At 38.5% G+C, this 22,882-nt stretch overlaps 1 protein-coding gene across 7 annotated transcripts in view; it reads right to left on the reverse strand.

Moving 5' to 3' along the window:
• Positions 1–22,882, reverse strand: part of MCTP1 (multiple C2 and transmembrane domain containing 1) — a 449,620-nt gene that overhangs the window by 161,241 nt on the left and 265,497 nt on the right. For all 7 annotated transcript variants that reach the window (XR_006290946.1, XM_043546884.1, XM_043546885.1 and 4 more), the window contains 2 exons: positions 7,532–7,718; positions 2,448–2,541 (listed from right to left, as the gene is read on the reverse strand). Coding sequence is in view for 6 of the 7 variants with exons in the window: in XM_043546884.1 (XP_043402819.1) it covers positions 2,448–2,541; positions 7,532–7,718 (281 nt within the window). In the remaining variant the exon portion in view is untranslated. The remainder of the gene's footprint in view (positions 1–2,447; positions 2,542–7,531; positions 7,719–22,882) is intronic.

Raw genomic sequence — 22,882 nt, forward strand, 5'->3', positions numbered from 1 at the left:
CTATCAACAGTTTATTAGGGGCTTAACTGAAGTGACCTACTGTAGTCTGAACAAGGCTATGGGCTTTTTGTGGAAAGGAAAAGAATTGAGGGTTTCATTAAAAAGTAATTTGTGCTTTTTACTCCCTCATTCAATGGGACTCTCAATTGCTCTTTATTCACACAGAGTTAATACAGTATTACAGTGCTTCTCAATGAATGTATAGTAACAAAAGAAAAATTTTACATTTTGAAAGGAAAAAATTCTTTTTTACTGTAGTAAGATTGATGACTACTTAAAAGATTACAGAAATCTTTCCCACTCTGTGCTTATGCTTAATGATGGAATATTACGATTTTTTTAACTATTCAGCCTAAACTAATGAATTTTGACTTATTACTTTATATTAAAAAAGGCCTGAAAGTGAAATGGGATATTTTCAGCCTACAGAAAGGGAGTAAATCACACAGGTACTGTACAGGAGTGTCTGTGTGTTGCTGCTTAGACTCAGGAGAAAAATCCATAAGATTAAATCAGAAAAAAGGATGTATTATTATTTGGATTATTATAGGAAAAAAATGCAGATTAGCATCCTGATCCCCATTCATATGAGCAATTCTTAATCACACATGTAGCATTGTTGATGTCAGCTGGTCTACTCACATCAGTAAGGATTACTCACTTAAGTAAGAGTTGGAGGATGAGGTCCTAAATGTTATTTACAAGATACTTCACTGAAGGTGTACGTGGGATGAACATATAATGAATAATTAAAGACCAAACAATCAGCAAATAAATCATCAGTTATTTCTAAACATACATTATTCAAATTCAAAATTTAATCTGAAGGTAGATCAGTCACATAATTCTAAAGGCCAGTACATAAAACAGGTGTAAATTACAGCTTTTCTTAAAAAACCTATCGGTTGCCTTTCAAACTGATGGCAATTTTTTCCTCAAAAAAGTGCAATAATTTGTATAAACTTTTGAAATACATACCCTTTAAAAACACCTATATTATATAAATAATTGTTCTGGCTATTCATGGTGGACAAAATATTTAGGACACATAGGAATGGGGAGGATATCAAATATTCCTTCCACTTGCTAACCGACAGTCATTCTGAATGTGCAGAGTCTGAAAATAGTTTTTGGTAGTTATGTACATCTCTAATTGAATCAAATGTATTTCCAAAAACTTCGGCAACTGGCACAGATGACATGTTGATCAGGAAAAGTCCAAGACTGAACAAGGTCAAAGACTGAATTATCCCATTCCCCCTGAATAACTTAATCTCTCTCTCTGTTCAGACCACATTGGATTATAAGGTCAAAGCAGAGTGAGGAACCTTTAGAAGTGTTTCACCAATCTCTGCCAAAGAAAGAATCTGTTATTTTGTGTTCCACCAACAGGATGACCTGTTTCAGCAATAAATTTTTTGTCCTGTTAGATCATCTAAGATAATAAACTATTGATATTCATGTTAATTTACACAGAACTATTAGGAAAGGAATTTTCTACCATATATCTATATTTATACCTGTGACAGAACTTGTACTTCAGGTTCCCAAGTGGCAGCTAAGCCAACTAGGTTAATATAGTCAGCATATTCATGAATTCTTACAGCTGCAATGGCTACTTTCTGAAAGAGGACAATCTCATCTTGTTCCATTCAGCATGTGCAGTGTGCAGGTGGGTGTACTTTTAAGAGATAACATATTTCTGAAGAAAAATGGTTACTATGACGGCAATGATTATTCTTAAATAATTTCCAAAAGCAGAAGGCAAAATTATCCAATCAGCTAATTATTAGTACAAGGACAAAACAAGAAGATTTAAAAACAGAATGATTTCAAAACTGTATTTTCTTGTGATTATTTTGGAAGCGGTTATTCAAGATCCAGTCTTTTACCTATAATGGGTCATTTACATTTGTAGCACTGATTGCGGGAAACTATTTCTTTGGAAGATTTTTTTTTTATTATTTTAAACCACATACAGTGTGGCAAGCTCTTTAGCAAGTACCGAAAGATTATTTTGATGACTGCTTTAGAGCAGTATTTGACTTTCATATTTTGAACTGTTAACTCATTGCAGTTTTGATTCTGAGAATTTTGTGTATTTGCATCCATTAAAGAATAAAGTCCTGCATTTGTAGCTCATGAAATGTCTTTGCAGGACCTCTGATGGAGAAAAAGGTGTATTTCTCCTTTCCCATAGATACTCTATATAGGATTCTAGTCCCTGGTATTACAAGGGCTCATAGCCCAGCATATAAAAAGTTTTGGTCGGGGATTTTTTGGGGATAGAAGGTGGGATTGTTTGCAAACTGGGCAATGAAATTCTGACACACTTATCTTCCTTAAACTTCACACCTTGTGGAGACTGATCGATTCTTTAAAAATGACCAGATCCAAGACTCGCTAATTATACTATCTACTATCATAGAAATTGAATCAGTCCTTGCCTGTGACATCAGCTGCCATCAATGCTTCTGCTCTGATGACCTTCACCTGTAGAAATCCTACATCCTTCATGTTGTGAAACATCCTCATTGTGCTCTAAACAATAATAATAAAAAGTTATTACAGGCTGTGTGGAAAGGAAAGAGGTTAATCGTTTTCCCTCCCCAATCCAAAATTCATTAAATACAATGCTGTTTCAAATGATTGCCTTTTTAACTTTTTAATTTCAATAGGAACTTACTGTTATCAGTCTCTGTTTCAACACACTCCATTACCCAATCATTATAAGATAAAAATGGAAGAGTATGTCAGGATAAAATATATTAATAAGAAATTAATGCTACTGTATTACTCCCCTAATATTAGATACTTGAGCTATTAACTACAAAGTTTTAAATTTTGATATCCTATTAAGAATAACAAAATATTTTTTAAAAAATGATCAAATATACAATAGTCCCTCTTGCACATGAGAATCATACTTATGTTTTCCTTGTTATAGCTTGAGCAAGACAGGTTCATGTGTGATTAAGGGCCAATTCTTTTTTCCCCTTGAGGAAAATATGCAACTACCACTGTGCTTAACAAGAGTGACACATGCAAAGAGAGAAGAAAAGACTGAAAGATGGCTCTCAGTACATTACAAGGAACTCTCATAATAAATCTCTTTTCCCCACCACCAAGGATTATGTATAATTTAGACACATTTTATAAAAAGAAGAAGAAAAAAAACTGGAATAGAGTACAAGCCCTTATTCATAATAAGCAATATTTTTAGAATTCTCTGTTACAACTATTTAGAAACAGTATTTTGTTGTGATTTTAAATAACAAAGTAACAAAATGGTATTACAGTAACTGAGTGCAATAGGCCAGAAACGTTTTTTATAAAGCTTGAATGCAGTGGCCAGTTCCACAGATGCAATTTTAACCCCACAATTAATTGAGAGGACCACTGCTAACATTTATATATTATACATCTAAATCAGTATCTTCAAAACTGGGAAATTAAAATTAGGCTTCTAAGTCCAGATTTAGACACCTCGGGATGTGGTCTGATTTTCAAAAGTGTTTGAAAATCTTGGCCGTAAAGGTTATCATTTGCGTACAACGTCACTCATCAACAAAACACTTGTACCCATTTTTTAAGGCCCAATAGGTTTTATGCCCATTGTCTTATTCTATTATTGTGACACAGATAAAGCATGTGAAACCTCTTACTTATAGTCTGAATATTTATAATAATATTTTGGTTTGTAGGTCATGTAAGCATCAACAGAGACACTGAGTCAAGGATTTTGAATTATATTACATGGGGGTAAAACTGATTATTATGGAAAATTAGAGTTTGATGTGAGCAAACTAAGATTACTATTCTACTTGTTAAAGATGCTATTTGAATATAATCTTAAATGTTAGGCTGCTTGAAAAATATATAATATTTATGCATACCAAACATAGCCATTAAAATGTTAGGAGTATAAAATGCATCCTTGTCTTTTATTAATAAGAAAATTTTGACAGTCAAATCATACTCTGACATTAATTTTATAAGTCCCATCTGACTGTTTATTGTTTACAGTGAAGGTTTGACCTTGGTATACTGAGCTGAGGAAATGCAGTTATGTGTAATCTCATATGGTTTACTTTTTTCATATATGAAAAGTGTTTATCACAAGGATTATGTTTTAATCTTTTTAAACATTTGTTTATCTTCAGAAATCTGTTTAAAATAGACAGATGACAAAGTTTAATCAAAATATACTTCACCCTCTCTTTATGTGCTTGCAAATTGAGGGTGGTGGAGGTGGTGTTACAGATAGTGATGTTATAATTCAAATATTTGTTGGCACAGTCTGTCATTTATTACAATAATGATCAAGTTTTGGAAGCTTCTTATCAGGGCTGGTACCATAACAGAAATAATTTCCCTCTTCTAATGCAGTGTGGAAGAGATTTACAAAAAGGTTTCTGCACCAGGTTTTTTTGAAGCTACTTAACCCAAGTTTCATGGTGGCTAGAAACAAACAAAAAAACAATAAACCCTCGCAACCCCCAAAAAACACATATAACATTGGTAAGCTCATCCTGCAAAAAAGGCAGCATTGCTATATTTCACTTTCAATACCTGATACCCATCTTCAGACTCTGCAGGATAATTATTGTTTGAATTTTTAGTTTCAGCAAGTCAGCTGATTTAGAGTCATTTATTGCATATTCTGACATTCTGGGCCCCTGACATATGGTACAATATTATTGTAGGGACTCTATGAAATATGAATTATTTTAATATATTACTTTAATACGTAACTAAGTAATGATTTATCAAAATATATTCTGTCTTCTTATTTATGATTATTGTTGAAGGCCTCAAAACCTGGATGGTTTCTGAAGCCTGAAATTTCCATAGCAGAGGAATCTATGATTTGCTGTGAATCCTTTCAGCCCTCAATAGATGGGGAAAGATTGAAATGCTCTGGAGATGAGTCCTCTTTATTTTTTTAATGAAAGGCTGTATAATATATTTTCTGTATGGCTGCAGCAGCTGTCAGGGAGAGCATCTCAGTTCAGCTCTATTATGGGAGAAGCAATACCCCATCCTATGGCATCGAGATACACTGAGGGGCCAGTACTGATTGACAGCTTGTCACCGTGACGTCTTATTCCATCTCTGTTATGGAGAAAATTAATGTCACACCACCAGCCTTATGACTCGCTGTCATCTTAGAACCACTCACCTTTTATCAATGCTCTAAATAACATTTCAAGCCCATCGTCTCACGGTGGACAATCCGGTCAAGGGACATTAAATCGGATGACTGTGAAATGTCATAATAAAAATGGAATGCTAACAACTTCTTCTCTAAACTAGCTCCTCTGGTTTTTAAACTGTGACAAGGGGGACCAGGGGTTCAGCACACCCATTCTGAAAAGGTCATACAATCTCTCTTGGTCTGTACCCATTACTGTGCTCCTCCCCCGAACCCAAAAGGAATTAATCTTCTCAGACAATTGTGGTAAAATAACGGTTCAAACAGTAATGTCTGTTTAATTTGTAGGGCTCTAATGTTCAGCTACAAATGGTTAAATGACAGTAATAGAGTAATTTTCCAAGGCTACTTGATCTGATGCCAGGGTCAGCTGATGGACTGCTTTTGGCCACAAGAATGGGTGCAAAATACATTTCAGATGGCAACTAGATTCTTTAAGAAAGCAAAAAATAAAAAGCCCTAAAATAAAGACACCAAATGATATAGTGTACCTCACTAATTGCATAATACTGGTTTATTACATCTCTGTCCTTTAAGGCAGACACAAACACCGAAGATAAGCAGAGAGCTAAGGAAAGAAAATTTGAATTTTGTAAATACTGTATTGTAAGTCTTTGCCCTCTATTTCTGCTGCTATTTATGGATCAGTTTAGTGAACAAAATATTGCAATTTCTCAGCAGGCATTTCCAATGTTAAAATCTGGAATACATGTAATTGCAAACCTTATTTTTCTACCACATATCAAATTAAATACATCCTTCAAACAATGCTTATTTGTGCATATTGAAAACATATTTAAATTTTGAAAAATGATGTTTTGTATATAAGAACATGTCAGAATACGAAATGATTTGATCATTCTTTTTCCACATAAATAATGCTATGTGTTTAATTTATGAAGCAAAAAGGGAATTTAAGAATGCTATGTAAAAATATGGAGCAATAATATTTTTCTATACTGCTGCTAAACTATGAAAACTATCAATACTACTTAACTTGTATCATCCTACCACAATAATCCACAAAAATGTGGTATTTTTACACTTATATCAAAATGTATGTAACTATAAAATTAATCTATCGGAATGTGTTATATTTATAAAGATCTATTCTGACAACAGACTCTGTATTGGTGGATACCAAAATCTGAACTAATTCTCATAATTGTAATTATTTTTCAAAGATGGTGCACAATACCTTAGCTCTCAGCTGGGTTAGAAAATATAATGTTTAGCCTTGCTAAGTCACCTCTATTAAACTGTGTTTATGATAACACTATTGGTGTATGAGTTGTACAAGCATTAGCAGACAGCTGATTCAGTGGAGATAGCCAGAATAAATTTGCTGAAGCGCACATCCTGCTAATCTGTTTGAAGAATATTGTACAGCATTAGTACTAGCACTTCATGTTATCTGCACAGCCTGATAAGGTACATCTTTATTAAATTCAGTTATTGAAAGGATGTCAGTCAGGGAATAGGAATATTTTAAAATCTAAAAAAAAAAAAAAATATTAAGCGGCTCTTTGTTAGTCAGAGCTTGGTTTAATGGCTGAGTGTCTAGAGAAGCCTTCTAAACACCTGGCAGCATTGTACAATAAAAGCTTTGTAATTTTAAGTGGAAATAGCTTTTTTTTTTAATTCTCCATATGTAGAAAGACAGTTACTTTTAGTGATTTAGGTATTAATAAATGCTGGAGTAAGAGCTCCCCTCTCTGTTGCTTTGATAAAACTACACAGATTCTGCACCATGTGAGGATGCTGGGAAATAAAATAATTTGTTTCAGAATATTCTGAAATGGAAAGATAGTTTAATACAATTATTTTAATGAGACAAACCACTGCTCCAAACTCTAACACTTAGTCAAAAAATAAGAAGTCATCTTGCTTTCTACTATGCTGTATAACAACTGCAAAACCTTTGAAAAGGATATGGGTGCTTTACACAAGCTGAAATGAATAGTTGCTATTGTAAAGATTCTCTGAAATATTGTAAAATTGCTAAACAACATCTTAAATTATACTGTACTAGGAAAACAAGAATAATCAAAATTACATAAAGTAGTTAAATTAACTACTTAAATGACACGGTCAAATACAGTAGCTGAATATTCATGTACACAACATTTATATAAAGGTAAATTGTAGGGCTCTGATGATGTTATCTAGATATTTAAGTCAATTACTACTAGTATTAATTATTAGCTTAAATCAGCACCACTGATTACGTAGTAGATATATTCAGAATTTTTTTCTCATAGTAGTTAATTATTTGCAACATTACGTGAAGAAGGATAAGCAATAGGTGCTACATACATATCTCTTTAGTATTTCCTCTCTCTCTTTCTGGTCCTCCAAGGAGTTGACAGAGAGGTCAGAGATACTGACTGCAGCTGATGCTGTCAGGGTGACCAGCAGTACCAACCATCCTTCTCCTTCCTCCAGCTGCAACTCCAGCTTGTGAGTTTGTTCTCTACTCAGGGCCGACAGGTCAACCTGACACCTACAAACAAACGTTTTGAATCAGTGAGTGGCTTTCTTCACAAGATCAAACAAGAGCCATATGGGCTGACCTGCACTCCACTATGCAAAAAATAAATAAATGGAAATTCCTTCCCAGTCTGTGGAAGGATTTATCTTCAGTTTCAGCCATATCTCTTGCCCATTTTTAGCTTCAACTCATTATATTGCTGAGGCACTGTACATTTATTTTAAATATATACACAGAAAGAAAATCTACAACCAAAGTAGGGTGCTAGAAATCCAGATTCAGATCCAAATTGTGAAGCTTTAGTCAGTCTCGTATGTACACATAAAATAAAAGAATTAAGTGTGCCTTTTTAAATCTTTGAACACTAAAACTAATACCAGTCATGCTTTTTTAAAAAAATTCTTCATTAAGGGATTGACTATGACAGTAGATAACATGGCTGGACATGGGAGTAAGGGGAAGGAGGCATCCCTCCAATGTCTGCATTAAACCTCTTATGGTGGTTCTGGCTACAAGAGGCAGAGCAGGAGCTGCACACACTATACTTCCCACTGTGAGCAAGTGGACAGGAGTAGCCTCTACATGAGCCAGCCAACAATGTCTGGGCACAGCTGAAATATGCTTCATCCTTAAAAGCCAGAGAGAAGCAGGGAAGAAGTTGTGCACCACTACTCACACAGGGCCGTGCCTAAATGCTTAATCAAGCCTTAAAGGAGAATACAGTCCATACATATTCTACATATATATTCTAGGTCTCTTGTAATTAAAACTGTCTGGTATTTTTAATATATTAGTCTATTTTCATGTATTTAATCTTTCCTAGAATGTAGCTGTGAATTTCATATTATGGTCATTCTGAAAACTTGTAGAACTGCCACATTACACTGAACAGGAATTATTAAAAGTATTACTTGAACTATTTATATCCATAACTTTTTTTCTTAAAGTTATGGTATTTAAGTCATTAAAGTTATGGTAATAAATTAACAATCCATGAAAATAAAATCCAGATGAAGTAAATGGATACATTCTACTTATAGTTTCGCCATTTTATAATGTAGTTTTAACAGCAATTATATAATCTGACAGGTCCATGTTCTATTTGCCACTCTGACTAATCTAAATATCTCACAAATTCTTTTAATAAAAATGTGAACTGATTTTGAAGAGAAAGATAATGTGGTGACCAAAGGGCCAATAAACTGAGAGAAAGGTGGCAGACACGAATAAATAGGCATTTAAAGACAGGATATAGCCAATTATGAGAATAAATGTGGCCCCATAAAATGGGCACTCTGCTATCATGGACAGGTTAAATTTGTTACAAGAATATTTCCCCGGCCCTCTCATTTACTGTATATTGTTTAGCGTTTATCTTTCATTTTGGATTTTTGTATGAAGACTAGCAAGCAGTGGAAGGAAGTGAGAGGAATAGGGAAAAGATTAAAACTACCCTGGTCAGTATAAATGCTATACCTCTACCTGTGCTATAAACTTACAATTTAGGCTGCAATAAAGAACAGTTTCTTCTTTACTATAATGAATATTGGTAATTAAGTACTCAGAGATCTAATATAATGTCAAATGATCATTCCTTTACAATTAAAGGTTAAAGGTTTATTGTGATTTGGATTGCTTCTAGTATTCAAATCTGGTATTATATATTCCAGTGTAGTTATTTTGCACCCCCAACCCCTCCTCATCCAAAACAGGCACCGTACACCCTAAAGTATCCTTAAAAACGTCTCCATGACAACACTGCTGTGTTGATCACTGGACAGTATTACTATAAACATGGTCTTTAATTTGAATAGTTTAAATTCTGCCAACAGGGTCAGTAAGAGAGAGTGACTAGGACTTAATAATATCAGTAATCCAACTGAAATCAAAAATAGACTAGTCATTTTAGAGTCTTAGCCAGAAAAAAAAAGGAAAAATTGATGAGTCTTGGAATACACACACATACAGATCTATTCATCCACTAGTCTGTTTGTGTTATAAGTGCAAACAAAGAACGTTTGTGGAATGTTAAAGTTGAAATATCAGTTCCAAAAGTTATATTCTTCTCCTCCAACATTTATAAAGTGAGCTGTAGCTCACGAAAGCTTATGCTCAGATAAATTGGTTAGTCTCTAAGGTGCCACAAGTACTCCTTTTCTTTTTGCGAATACAGACTAACACGGCTGCTACTCTGAAACACTCCACATATCAATTGCTATTTTTGGTGTATGTTAAAAGGGACACCATCAACCTGAACATCAAAACCCTATTCAAAATGGCTGTATTCACAATTCTACAGTTACACACAACATCTAATATTACTGTAACTAAGAGAAATCTACTGGAAAACATTTCTCTACTTCAACTGGTTTATTCTACAGATTCAATACAATGCATGAACAGTCAATGTTTTGTTGATAGTTGCACTTGATGTGTCCTGGATTATCATCACCACTCTGGGCAAAATTTATATGCACACTCCTTGCCAGGACCTGTAAGGGGGTGCTTTCCAGTAACATAGCAGCAGAGCTACTGCTCTTTCTGAGTATGTCTCTCCTTTTGAAGCTCCTAGGACTCCTTGCATAGAGCAACAGCAGCAAGGGGTGCACATCAGAAAAATCCTCTTTCCTCTCAGGAATCACACAAAGGGCTAGGGAGTGTTTGTTACCTGGGGGCAGGAGTGAAGAGGCGATCCACAGGAGCTTTTTCTATCTTTCTACCACCGCTCAGAAATTGGGGGCTTTTTCTGTGGCAAATTTCAATTTTGGGGGCAAAAAAATGAAAACTTAAATATAGTTGGCAAAAATGAAATATTTTGTTTTGAAAATGCCATCAAGGTGCCTTTTGGGAGTTATAGTTTGGGGGCCTCGTTCTTCCATTCTTTTCTATTGGTTACGTTCACTAGTCAAACTACATTTCTCATCATGCACCATGGTCTCTCCTGTTTCGGAGGGAAGGCAGTACCTTATGGGAGATGTAGTCTGGCTGGAAAGCCCAGCCCAATAGGGACATGAGGAAAGCAAACTACAACTCCTATGAGGCACTGTAGTGCCATATTCTATGGAAATATTTTGGATTATGGCTGAAATATTTCAGTTTACAGGCACTAGTTTTTTCAATGAAAAAAATAATTTGTCACAGAAATTAGGCACTTACATAAAACTCTGTTTAGTCACAAATCACATTTTACATTAATGAAAATTTTCAACCATGCTACTTCTTTCCCTCACCACTTGCATGGGAGCAGGGATGAACAAAAGCCTGAGAGAGGGTAGGAGGAGGTGGGGTTCTTCATTCCTTAGGATGCCACTGCTGGTTCCAGTGAGAAGTTTAGAAGCTGGAAGGTCTTAAGTGCTAATGCTATTGCTGAAATATCCTTTATAAACATCAGTAGGGAGCTATAAAAACCTTTATACATTTTTAAGGAATTTAATAAAAACAAATTAATGACATGCTATTTAATCTACCCCAAAGAGTTCAAGTTAACAGCACTCTTTAATAAATAATACTACCTTAAAATTCTTATTTAAAAGGAAAACAAACATAGAAAATACTATACATATAGAATCATAGAAATGTAGGGCTAAAAGGGATTTTGAGAAGCCACTGAGTCCAGCTCTCTGTGCTGAGGCGGGATCAAGTAAACCTAGACCATCCCTGACAGATGTTTGTCCAACCTGTTCTTAAACCTCCAGTGCTAGGGATTCCACAACTTCCCCTGGAAACCTAGTCCAGAGTTTAACTATCCTTATATTTAGGGAAATGTTCTCATATCTCTAAATCTCCCTTCTTGCAGATTAAGCCTATTATTCTTATCCAGCCTTCAGTGGACTATGAGAACAATTGATCACAGTTCTCTAAACTTATCTGAAGACCTATCAGGTCCCCCCTCAGACTTCTTTCCTCAAGACTAAACATGTCTGTAACAATCTTGGGGTTCATTAAATAACAAACCCGTGAATGAGAAAGGAATAAAACTTTAATAAAACAAACTGGAGAGTTTCTGTAGTAAGTTTCTGCACACAGCCATAGCGTTCCCAACTTGCCTCCAGGGCACATCTCCAAATTCCCACACTCATAATACTGTCCCTTATGAGGGAGCATCTCCAAATCACAATCTTTCATAAACACATCTCTACATCGCTTACAACTATCTAACACCACATATATTATATTCTCAACCCATCTAGTACATTTTCATAAACCCAGTGGGTCAACTACCTAGAGAGGAGAGGTTACCAGAAAGAACATCACTCTTGAGTGAGTCTTTACCACTCACTTTTCTCAAATATCCCTTTCTCCAGGAAGGTTAGCAAGTCTCTTATGAGTCCTTCAGGATGTTCAATCTCCTGCTCTGATCTTCTCAGTATCAGCCTTTCATTAGAGTTTGAGTTGTTCTCCTGTTCCTTGACAGTTTCTCCTGTGTGTGTTGATGATAAAGGATCAGTCAGATGGGAAATGCCAGAGTCCACCTCAATTGTCAATGTGTTGGAACTTTCTAGAATTACTCATAGATCCCTTCGATTACATTGAAATGTCTCCCCCTGGTCTGTCTGTACTGCACAAGACCTTGGATGTAGCTGTTCTTTAACAGTACCTATTTGGCCCCAAATATTAGAGGTGTGATTCCTCTATCACCTGTGTTGAGAGATGAGAGATCACAGACCCTTTTGTCAAAATAATATTTCTGATTTTCTTTAATCTTCCATATGGTTGCATTGTTATGAGATTTCAGCAGGTTATCAATAATTGGTAAATTAGATCTGATCCTTCTTCCCATTAACGGCTGAACTGGAGAAAAGCCATACTCCAGCAGTGTACTTTGGTAAATCAATAAAGCTTTATACAAATCACCCCCACTGTCAGAAGTTTTTTTCATAAGGTTCTTTACTGTCCATATAGACCTTTCCACAAATCCATTTGATTGGGGGTAATTTGGACTTAATGTTTTGTGATGAAAGTCCCAATCTATGGAAAATTGCCTAAAATTGCCTAAACTGCACTGGAAAATTGCAGCCTATTATTGCTAAAGTCTTCATCTGGAATTCCATGTCTGGAGAAGATTCCCTTCCTGCCAGCTATCACTGATTTACTATTCGTACTGTGCAGTGTGCTAATTTCTGGATACAGAGAATAACAATCTGTGACTATTAAATAAACCTTTGATTGCCAGGTAAATAAGTCAGTGCCTACCCTCTCATAAGGCCTTAATGGAACTGGATGAGGTCTCAGTGGCTCTGCTTGTTGGCATGGCTTGTATTTCAAGCAGGAAAAGCAGTTTCCTACCACATTAGTGATGTTGCGATTGATCCGTGGTCAACATAGCACCTCTCATGCTCATTGTTTGCACTTCTCAATTCCTAAATGACCCTTGTGAATCTTCTGTAGCATTCCTTTTCAGAGGCTCATTGGAATTACAACGTACTGCCCTTGAAAATCACCCCATCTATCACAGTAAATTCATGTCTGCAGTCCAATACTCTCTTATACTTGGATAGCAACTGTTTATTTCTTCAGGCCAGCCTTTAATTATCACTTCTTTAAGGATTCCTAATGATTCATCTTTCTCCATTTCCTCTCTTATTTGTTGCAATTTCCTGTTAGCTATAGGAATTGACTTTACAATCAGACCTACATAGGCTTGCATCTCTATCTCTAAAGTGTTCTCTAGTTTTGTGGGGGCCACTTCTCTGGAAAGTGCATCTGCTGTAAACATGCAATTTATCAGGCATGTAGGTCACAACCAAATCCTACTTTTGCAGCTTTATCATTTGTTAAATAACACTATTAGGAGCTTGTGGGACATTTCAACTTCTACTGTCTGTCCATAAATATACTGAATGAATCTCTCACAGGCAAACAATATTCCTAAAAACTTCTTTTCAATCTGCATACATCTAGCTTATGCCTCAGTCAGTGATTTGGCTGTATCATGCATATGCCACTGGTTACCAACAACCCTCATGCTTCTGTAAAATCATGGCACCTAACCCAGACTGTGAAGCTTCTGCTGAGATTTTAACAGGCCTTCCTGAGGCATAAAACTTCAACACTCGTTCTTGTATCAGTTGTTGTTTTAAACCTTCCCATGATTCCTCCTGTTCTTCATCCCAATATTATTCATTTTTATTCTCTAGGAGTTTTCTCAAAGTTGCTGCTTTGGTAGATAGATTAGGTATGAATTTTATAAAGTAATTAACCATTCCCCGGAATCATTGGACATCTTTCTTTGATTGGGGATGTGGCATCATTTCAATGGCTGAAATCTTCCTTTCATCAGGTTTTACACCTTTATTGGAAATAATGTCCCCAACAAAAGTCAGTCCTAAAACATGTCTCCCTATTTAGTTTGAGGTTTGCAGCTCTAACTGCCTCCAGGACTTCCCGAAGTCTACAACCATGCTCCTCTTTCATTGAGCCCTACATAATGACGTCATCCATTCAGGTATCAACACCATTAATATGTTCATACATCATTCATATGTATGGCTTTGTGGTACACTTCTGGTGCTGAAGCTATGCCAAAGAAGCGTAAGAATCTATCTTCCAAATGGGGTATTAAATGTGCATAGCTTTGAGCTTTCTTCAGTTAATTTTAGCTGCCAAAAACCTGAGGATGAATCCAATTTACTGAAATATTGAGCATTTGCAAATTGAGCCATAACCTGTTCTCTGGTTGGTAGTTTGAAATGTTCTCTTTTTATAGCCTTGTTGAAGTCTCTGGGATCTAAGCGTATGCATAGCTGGCCATTATTTTTCTCCACAATGACTAGGGAGCTCACCCATTCTGTCGGTTCCTCAATTTTTTGTATTAATTGCATTGCTTCCATCCTTGCAAGCTCAGCCTTGAGTTTATCACAGAGTGAAAATGGAACCTTTCTACATGGATGGATAACTGGAGGGACCTGCTTGTTTATCTGGATGGTCACCCTTCAAGCAACCCAACCCTGGAAACAAGTCATGATATTCCTGAAAGAGTGCTTCATAGCCAGGTTCAGTACGATCTTGTAGTGGGAGCATCAATTTTACCAGACTGAGCTTCTCATGTGCAGCCGAGCCAGTATATGATGCTTTTACTGTTGATGCTAGCAATCCACCTCACCTTCACTGGGATATTTGTTCCAGAATAACCAGTTACTTTTATTTCTGTTGGTCCCAGTTTTGGTCTTATTCTTTGTCTCTAATGTGGTTCAGACAGAATATTAACCTGAGTTCCTGGAATAATTGCTCCATTCACTGTCATAGGCAGTATCCAGTCCCTCTCATCAGGCTTGCCAAATTGCAGTACACCTATGACAAACTCCTCAATCAGATTTGTCTTTAACTGAATACACTTGACTTTTCTGCATTTGGGATCTGCAGAATTTTGCAAAATGATTATTTTCCCCACATTTATGACAGTTTCCCAAACTGTCCAGGGCCAAGCTGTAATTCACACCTTCCACACGACTGTCTGTATGCTGTCTTTTCCCTAGTAGTGGTTTTCATAGCGAGCAGTTCCACTCTTTGATTTGACCTATTCTGGCTGAATTATTTTGTACTTAGTACACAGATAACTCCTTCAGGTGAATTCAGCTCTTTGATTTGTGCTTTCACAGTTGCATATTTGGAGAACTTTTTCCAAAGTTAAGTCTCCTTCATGGAGCATTTTCTCTCTTAACACATTGTCATTAAGAATCATTTGTGGCATATCTCTGACCAGAGACTCTGTCAGCTCACCAAAGTCACAGGTTTTACTGAGTTTCCTTAATTCTGAAACACATTGCTCTACAGTGTCATGAGTTCTTTGCATGCAAGTAAAACATTTATCCCTCTCAAATGTTTCTTTCCTTTTTGGCATGCAATATGCCTTAAATTTAGTCAGCATTTTACTTAACTCACCTTCTTCAAACTAAATGTTGTTATGCTTCCTCCCCAACAATTGGCAAAAATATTGATGATTTCACTTTATCATTTTTCACCTCTACCCCATGGCTGCTAAATACAATTCAAATCTGTCAATTTTTCCAGTTCTCTGCAACATTGCCTGACAATTACAGATGGAGGTTGCAATGCATCCATTTTCGTTTTTTTTTCCCCTTCTTAAGCTAGTCAAGCTACTATTGTGCTCACCAAATATATACAAAAGCCTGTGTGTCTGGTGCCCCACTTGCTTCTTCGGTGCCTCCCTTTGTCTCTGCTTTCAATTGCAAACTCAGAAGTTAACTTCAAAATGACTGCAGTTTCCTTCTCATTCAGCACTTCTGACACCATGTAATGATCTTGGGGTTGATTAAATAACAAACCAGTGAATGAGAAAGTAATTAAACTTTTAATAAAACAAACTGGAGAGCTTCTGTAGTGAGCTGCTGCACACAGCCAAGTGGTGTTCCCAACCCCTGACTCCAGAGCACATCTCCAAATTCCCACACTCAGAACACTGTCCCTTGTAAGGGAGCATCTCCAAATCACAAATCTTTCATAAACATCTCTCTACAATGTCCAGGTTTTTTTTTAAAAAAAATCTCCACCATAGGCCAGGTTTTCTAAACCTTTTATCATTTTGTTGCTCTCCTCTGTATTCTCTCCAATTCGTCCACAGCTTTTCTAATGTCTGGTGCCCAGAACTGGACACGCTACTCTAGTTGAGGCTTCACCAGTGCTGAATAAAGTGGGGAAATGACCTCACTTGTCTTATATATGGCACTCCTGTTAATACAGCCAAGAATGATATTAGCTTTTTTATAATTGCATCACATTGTTGATTCGTATTCAGTTTGTGATGTAGATCCTTTTCAGCAGTACTACCACCTAGTCAGTTATTCGCCATTTTGTAGTTGTGCATTTGGTTTTTCCTTACTAAATGAAATACTTTGCACTTATTTTTATTGCATTTCATCTTGCTGAATTGAGACCAATTCTCCAATTTGTCCAGGTCATTTGAATTGTAATCCTCTCCTCTAAAGTGCTTGCAACTCCTTTCACCTTGGTGTCAACTGCGAATTTTATAACCATACTCTCCACTCCATTATCCAAGTCTTTAATAAAAATATTGAACAGATCCCTGTAGGACCCCACTAGATATGTCCTCTCCGTCTGACAGTGAACCATTGATATCTACTCTTTGAGTATGGTCTGTCGACTAGTTGTGTCCCCATCCTATAGTAACATCATCTAGACTGCATTTCCCTCATTTGCTTATGATGTCATGTGGGATTGGGTCAAAAGTCTTACTAAAAATCAAGATATATCACATTTGCTGCTTCCCGCCTCCTTACCCCCATCCACAAGACCTGTAATCCCGTCGAAGAAGGAAATTAGGTTGGTTTGGTAAAATATGTTTTTGATATCAAGGATGAGAGCTGGCTATTCCTTATAACCCTACTATCCCTCTAGGTGCTGACAAATTGATTGTTAATAATGTGTTCCATTAACTTTCCAGGCATCTAAGTTAGGCTGACTGGTCTATAATTCCCTGGGTCTCTTTGTTCCCCTTTTTAAAGACAAATACTATGTGTGCCATTCTCCAATCCTCTCGGACCTTACCTGTCCTCCATGACTTCTCAGAGATAATTACTAACAGTTCCGAGATTGCTTCAGCTAGTTCCTTAAGTAGCCTAGCATGAATTTCATCAGGCCCTGACCAACTTGAATAAATCTATCTTATCTAAATATCCTTTCACATATTCATTCCCTATTCTGGCTTGCATTCCTTCCCCCTTGTTGTTAATACTGTGTTGAACATCTGGTCACAATTAAGCATTTTAGTGAAGACTGAAGCAAAATAGGCAAACACACCTCTGCCTTCTTGATATCATCAGTTATTAGCTTTCCTTCCCCACTAAGTAGAGGGCATACGCTTTCCTTCATTTTCTGCTGTTCTTAATATATTGTGACAAAGTTCCTCCTCTGCTTGTGGGTCTTGCGCTTATTGGCGGATTTGCTCACCTTGGAGATTCACAGCAGCCCTCAGTTTGGCCGATTTCATGAACCCACAGTCCAGGTCGACTCCTCCTGTGTCTGACCAGGAGTTGGGAGGTTTGGGGGGAAGCCGGGCCCGCCCTCTACTCCGGGTTCCAGCCCAGGGTCCTGTGGAATGCAGCTGTCTAGAGTGCCTCCTGAAACAGTTGTGCGACAGCTACAACTCCCGGGGCTACTTCCCCATGGCCTCCTCCCAACACCTTCTTTATCCTCACCATAGGACCTCCCTCCTAGTGTCTGATAATGCTTGTACTCCTCAGTCCTCCAACAGTATGTGTTCTCACTCTCAGCTCCTAGTGCCTCTTGCTCCAAGATCCTTGCACACGCCCCCACAAACTGAAGTGAGCTCCTTTTTAAACCCAGGAGCCCTGATTAGCCTCTCTTAATTGATTCTAGCAGCTTCTTGATTGGCTGCAGGTGTTCTAATCAGCCTGTCTGTCTTAATTGTCTCCAGAAGGTGCCTGATTGTTCTAGATCCTTCCCTGTTATCTTACCCAGGGAAAAGGGACCTACTTAACCTGGGCCTAATATACCTGCCTTCTATTACTCTCCTGTAGCCATCCGGCCCGACCCTGTCACATAATTTAAAGACCCTCTTTTTTATTGCCTTTTATATCCCTTGCTAGTTATAACTCATTTTGTGCCTTGGCCTTCTGATTTTTTCCCTACATGCTCGTGCTATTCTTTTATACTCATCCCTAGCAATTTGTCCATGTTTCCAGTTTTTACAGGATTCCTTTCTGATTTTCAGGTAATTAAAGGGCTCCTGATGGAGCCATGTTAGCCTCTTACTATTATTCCTAGATTTCCTTTGCATCTAGATAGTTTGTACTTGTGCCTTTAATATTGTCTCCTTGAGAAACTGTCAGTTCTCCTGAACTCCTTTTTCCCTTAGATTTTTTTCCCCTAGGACCTTGACTATTAATTCTCTGAGTTTGTTAAAGTCTGCCTCTTTTTAAGAGCATTGTCCTTATTCTGTTGCTCTCACTCCTTCCTTTCCTTAGGACCATGTAAACTATCCTTTTATGATCACTTTCACCCAAATTGCCTTCAACCTTCAGATTTGCTACCAACTCCTCCTTCTTGGTCAGAATCAAGTCTAAAATTGCTGTCTTCCTGGTTACTTTCTGCACTTCATAAACCAAAACATTCCCCCAATAAATTCCAATAACTGACTGGAAATTTTGTGTTTTGCCATACAACTAGGTAGTTAAAGTTCCCCATTATTACCAGGTCTTGTATTCGGAATATTTCTGTTGTTTGTTCTAGAAATGCCTCATCCTCCTTCTCTTCGTACAGTCTACTATACACCACCAGCACAGGCAGTGTGGCAGAGTTAGTGATAGGGAACAATATGGAATTTCCTGGCTTTTGAGTGCCTAATATTTCAATCTTTAAAAATGCATTAATGTTGGCTTTTTCATTTAATATCCCAAATCTTCCAAAGAATAAAATATATTTTAAAATTCAGAGCTGGTGGGGTTGGGTAACTCACAAGCACTTCTGTCTGTGACAGGGGCCCTTGTTTGCTCCCTGAATTTGAACAATTTCTGTGGTTGAGGTCTGGGCTTGAAGGAGGGCTGCTGTCTCAGTAGCTCATTTTCTCTATGATGAAGAGACATAGACCTCATGACTGTGTCACACTACTGTTCTTAAAAGTGTGGAGTGCTTTGACTGTAATACTGGTGCATATGGTAGTCCCTTCAAATGGGAGCTTCTCTATAGTAGTTTGGACCTCCCACAGGATCCTAGATACCTAGAGGCAGGAAGCACATCTCAGGGCAATAGTGGATGGTCCTCTGTATCAGAGGTGGCAAGGGTGGCTTACAAGGAGGTCCTGGTGGTCAGGTGTTCCTCCACCATCAGAGTCTTCAGATGCTCCTGTTGCTTCTGTGGTTATTTGTGATGCTGGAGAATCTCCAAAAGTAGAAAATCATACTTGGAAAGCAAAGCTTGATAATCTTCCACCCTCATTTGGAGGCTAGTGGAGAAACAGACCTTGAAAGAGACCAATCTTTTTGGATCCTTGTTATGAGGACTGCTTCTAGAGTTTCCCTGCTGTTTGGATTTACACTAAGCTGCTTGGACCACTAGAAAGCCAGAGATAGGGTGCCAGAAAAAAAGTACTCATATCACTTCTCAGGGAATTGTTGCTTTCTGTCTGCTCTTTGAGGTGGGTGAAATGGAAGTGGAAATATGCCAGATCACCTTGGCAGACTTGAGAAGATTTTCATTAATGGGCATAGTTATTCTGCCCCATGTTACTGTGTGGAGATGTCCAACTGTGGATGGAAGGTTTTTAACTTGTCTTGAGAGATCAAAGAAGGTGGATTAGCCACCATATTAGGTGACAAAAAGGAAGCCCCATAAGCGGTTAGAGGCTCCTGATCTGGGGAGGTGGTAGTCTCCTCTATTGAAGTACTCCTCATCCTCTACAAGTTGGGGTTGAGGAATTTGGGTAGTTGGAGGAGGCTGCAATTGCTTCCAGGATTTCCTTCACTGAGGAAGAGACACAATAGAGGTGGGTCTCCTGCAATAGGGATTCATGCACCAGGGAGACCAGTATGGTCACAGTTGGTAGGCAAACTGTGATGGTGGACATTTGGGAGGGTACCACGAAGGATGCTCTCTGGAGACTACCAGTCTCCTCCTCTGTTGCTCAGTTTAATGCTCTCTGGACCCCCTACTGGACTCCCAATGGGTCACCCAGGGTGTAGACTGAGGTCAGGAGGGTGAGGTGTTCTGGTGAGGACAACATTGTCTCCAACAGGAATGAAGACAAGCCACAAAGTGAACCCTTATGTTGTCAGGAAGCAGAGAGGAGCAGGTAAATGGCGGTGGGAATCTTTGCTTAGGGTAACATTTGGCCATAGTCAGACTGAGAACAATTAGAAATGGTAGCCATTTTGAGAACTGCATCTTAGAATAACAGAATCATAGAATATCGGAGTTGGAAGGGACCTCAGGAGGTCATCTAGTCCAACCCCCTGCTCAAAGCAGGACCAATCCCCAACTAAATCATCCCAGCCAGGGCTTTGTCAAGCCTGACCTTAAAAACTTCTAAGGAAGAAGAATCCATCACCTCCCTAGGTAACCCATTCCAGTGCTTCACCACCCTCCTAGTGAAAAAGTTTTTCCTAACATCCAACCTGAACCTCCCCCACTGCAACTTGAGACCATTACTCCTTGTTCTGTCATCTGCTACCACTGAGAACAGCCTAGCTCCAATCTCTTTGAAACCCCCTTTCAGGTAGTTGAAAGCAGCTATCTTAACGGAGCACTGCTTCTGACCTTTAGTGCCTCTGGGAACAGGAGATGGGAGCCATTTCAGATAAGGGCTGTTCTTTATGGAAATACTCTGGAGAAGAAAAATTTCAGTTATGAAGAATTATGACAAAAATTACAATTAATCCGAACATATGTACATATTCAAGTGTAGCCTATACAAGATTTTAGTGTGTTTTAACTATATGGGTAGTTTGAAGAGTCCTATTCTATTATTGGGATAATTCAAGAACAAAAAGGTCCAACACAAGGTGCTAATTTGTTAAATGAACAATTTTTAACTTAATTTGAACTCACAAATCAATTAATTGATATACTTTGAGTTTTCTGAGAATTCAATTCTGTGCTCAAAGACTAAGTGCTATAATTTGGGGGAGGGGATATCTTCTCCCTACACAGATATTTAAAGATTCATAGATTTTAAAGCCAGAAGGGATCATCAAATCATCTAGTTTGATTTCCAGTATGACACAGGCCATAGAATTTCATCCAGGTACTCCTCTAGCCAGTCCAATAAATTTGTGTTGAATTAAGGCATATCTTCCACAAAGGCATCCAGTTTTGATCTGAAGATTTTAAGAGATGGAGAATCTACCATGTCCCCCGATAATTTTTTCCAATGGTTGATCATCCTCATGCCTAAAAATCTGCATCCTACTTTATTCCTAACTGGAATTTGTCTGGCTTTAATTTCCAGTTATTAGTTCCTATTGTGACAGGTTGTCAAACCCAGGGTGCAGTCTGTGAGCTGTGGAACCGCTGTGCCCCTCTAACCACCCAGCTGGGCTGGCCCTACCCACACTGCTTTGCTGATGATTCAGCCTCTCTAGGCCCTGTTATCACCCAACACGACAGCAGGCAGCGCCACACACCCAAACTGAGCTACCTGAGTGCAGTACCTAAGCCACTCAAAGATAGGCAGGAGACAACAGCCAATTTCTCAGCTCCTCCACCTTGCACGCTTGTTGGAGTATAAACCCAGAATTATACAGTCTTACACTGCACAGGGATCTGTACAAGGTAAGCTCATTAATAAAGTTCACCTTCCCCTCGATGTGGGAAGGATAGGAAACAAGCCTGTGTTAACCAAACTCAGATTTTTCCCCAGACGCTTCAAAGGCACACTGATTTAGATAAAGCAAAAACAAGTTTATTAACTACGAAAGATGGATTTTAAGTGGGGCATCACTGGTGCTCTGTGGGGGTGGACTGGGACCGCTGCTAGTGCTGGGGGAGTGGGACAGGCAGTGGCGGGGCTGGTAGGCTCCCTACCTGGCACTGCACATCTCCCGGAACAAGTGATATGTCCCTCCCTTGGCTTCTAGGGGGAGGCGCAGCCAGACAGCTCTGTGTGCTACCTCTGCCCTGAGTGCTGGCTCCGCAGCTCCCATTGGCCAGGAACCACAGCCAATTGGAGCTGCGGAGGCAGTGCCTGTGGGCAGAGGCAGCATGCAGAGCCATCTGGCTGTGCCTCTGGCTAAGAGATGAGAGAGGGACAAGTCGCCGCTTCTGGGGAGCCCCACACAGGTAAGTGCCACCCATAGCCCTCATTCCCTCCCACACCCCAACCCGCAGCCCTGAGCCCCATCCCAAACCCAAACTCCTGCTGCTGCTGGGGGGAGGAGGGCGCGATGGCCCGAGACTGCCCCAGCAGCAGCCAGTATGGCTGGTACTGGGGCTGCCTGAGCTACTCTGGCAGCCCTGGGGCCAGCCGCACCAGCCTCTGCAGAAGTCACAGAGGTCCTGGAAAGTCACGGAATCTGTGACTTCCGAGACCTCCTTGACAAATTCGCAGCCTTAATTATAAGTGATAGTAAAAAGATCAAAGCAGATTACCTAGCAAATAAACAAAATGCAAACTAAGACTAACATACTAGATAAATTGATAATACATATCTAATCTCTCACCCTGGCTGATGATACAAGCAGGT

Source organism: Chelonia mydas, chromosome 5 (genome assembly GCF_015237465.2).
Source record: "Chelonia mydas isolate rCheMyd1 chromosome 5, rCheMyd1.pri.v2, whole genome shotgun sequence".
In the NCBI taxonomy this organism is placed as follows: domain Eukaryota; kingdom Metazoa; phylum Chordata; order Testudines; family Cheloniidae; genus Chelonia; species Chelonia mydas.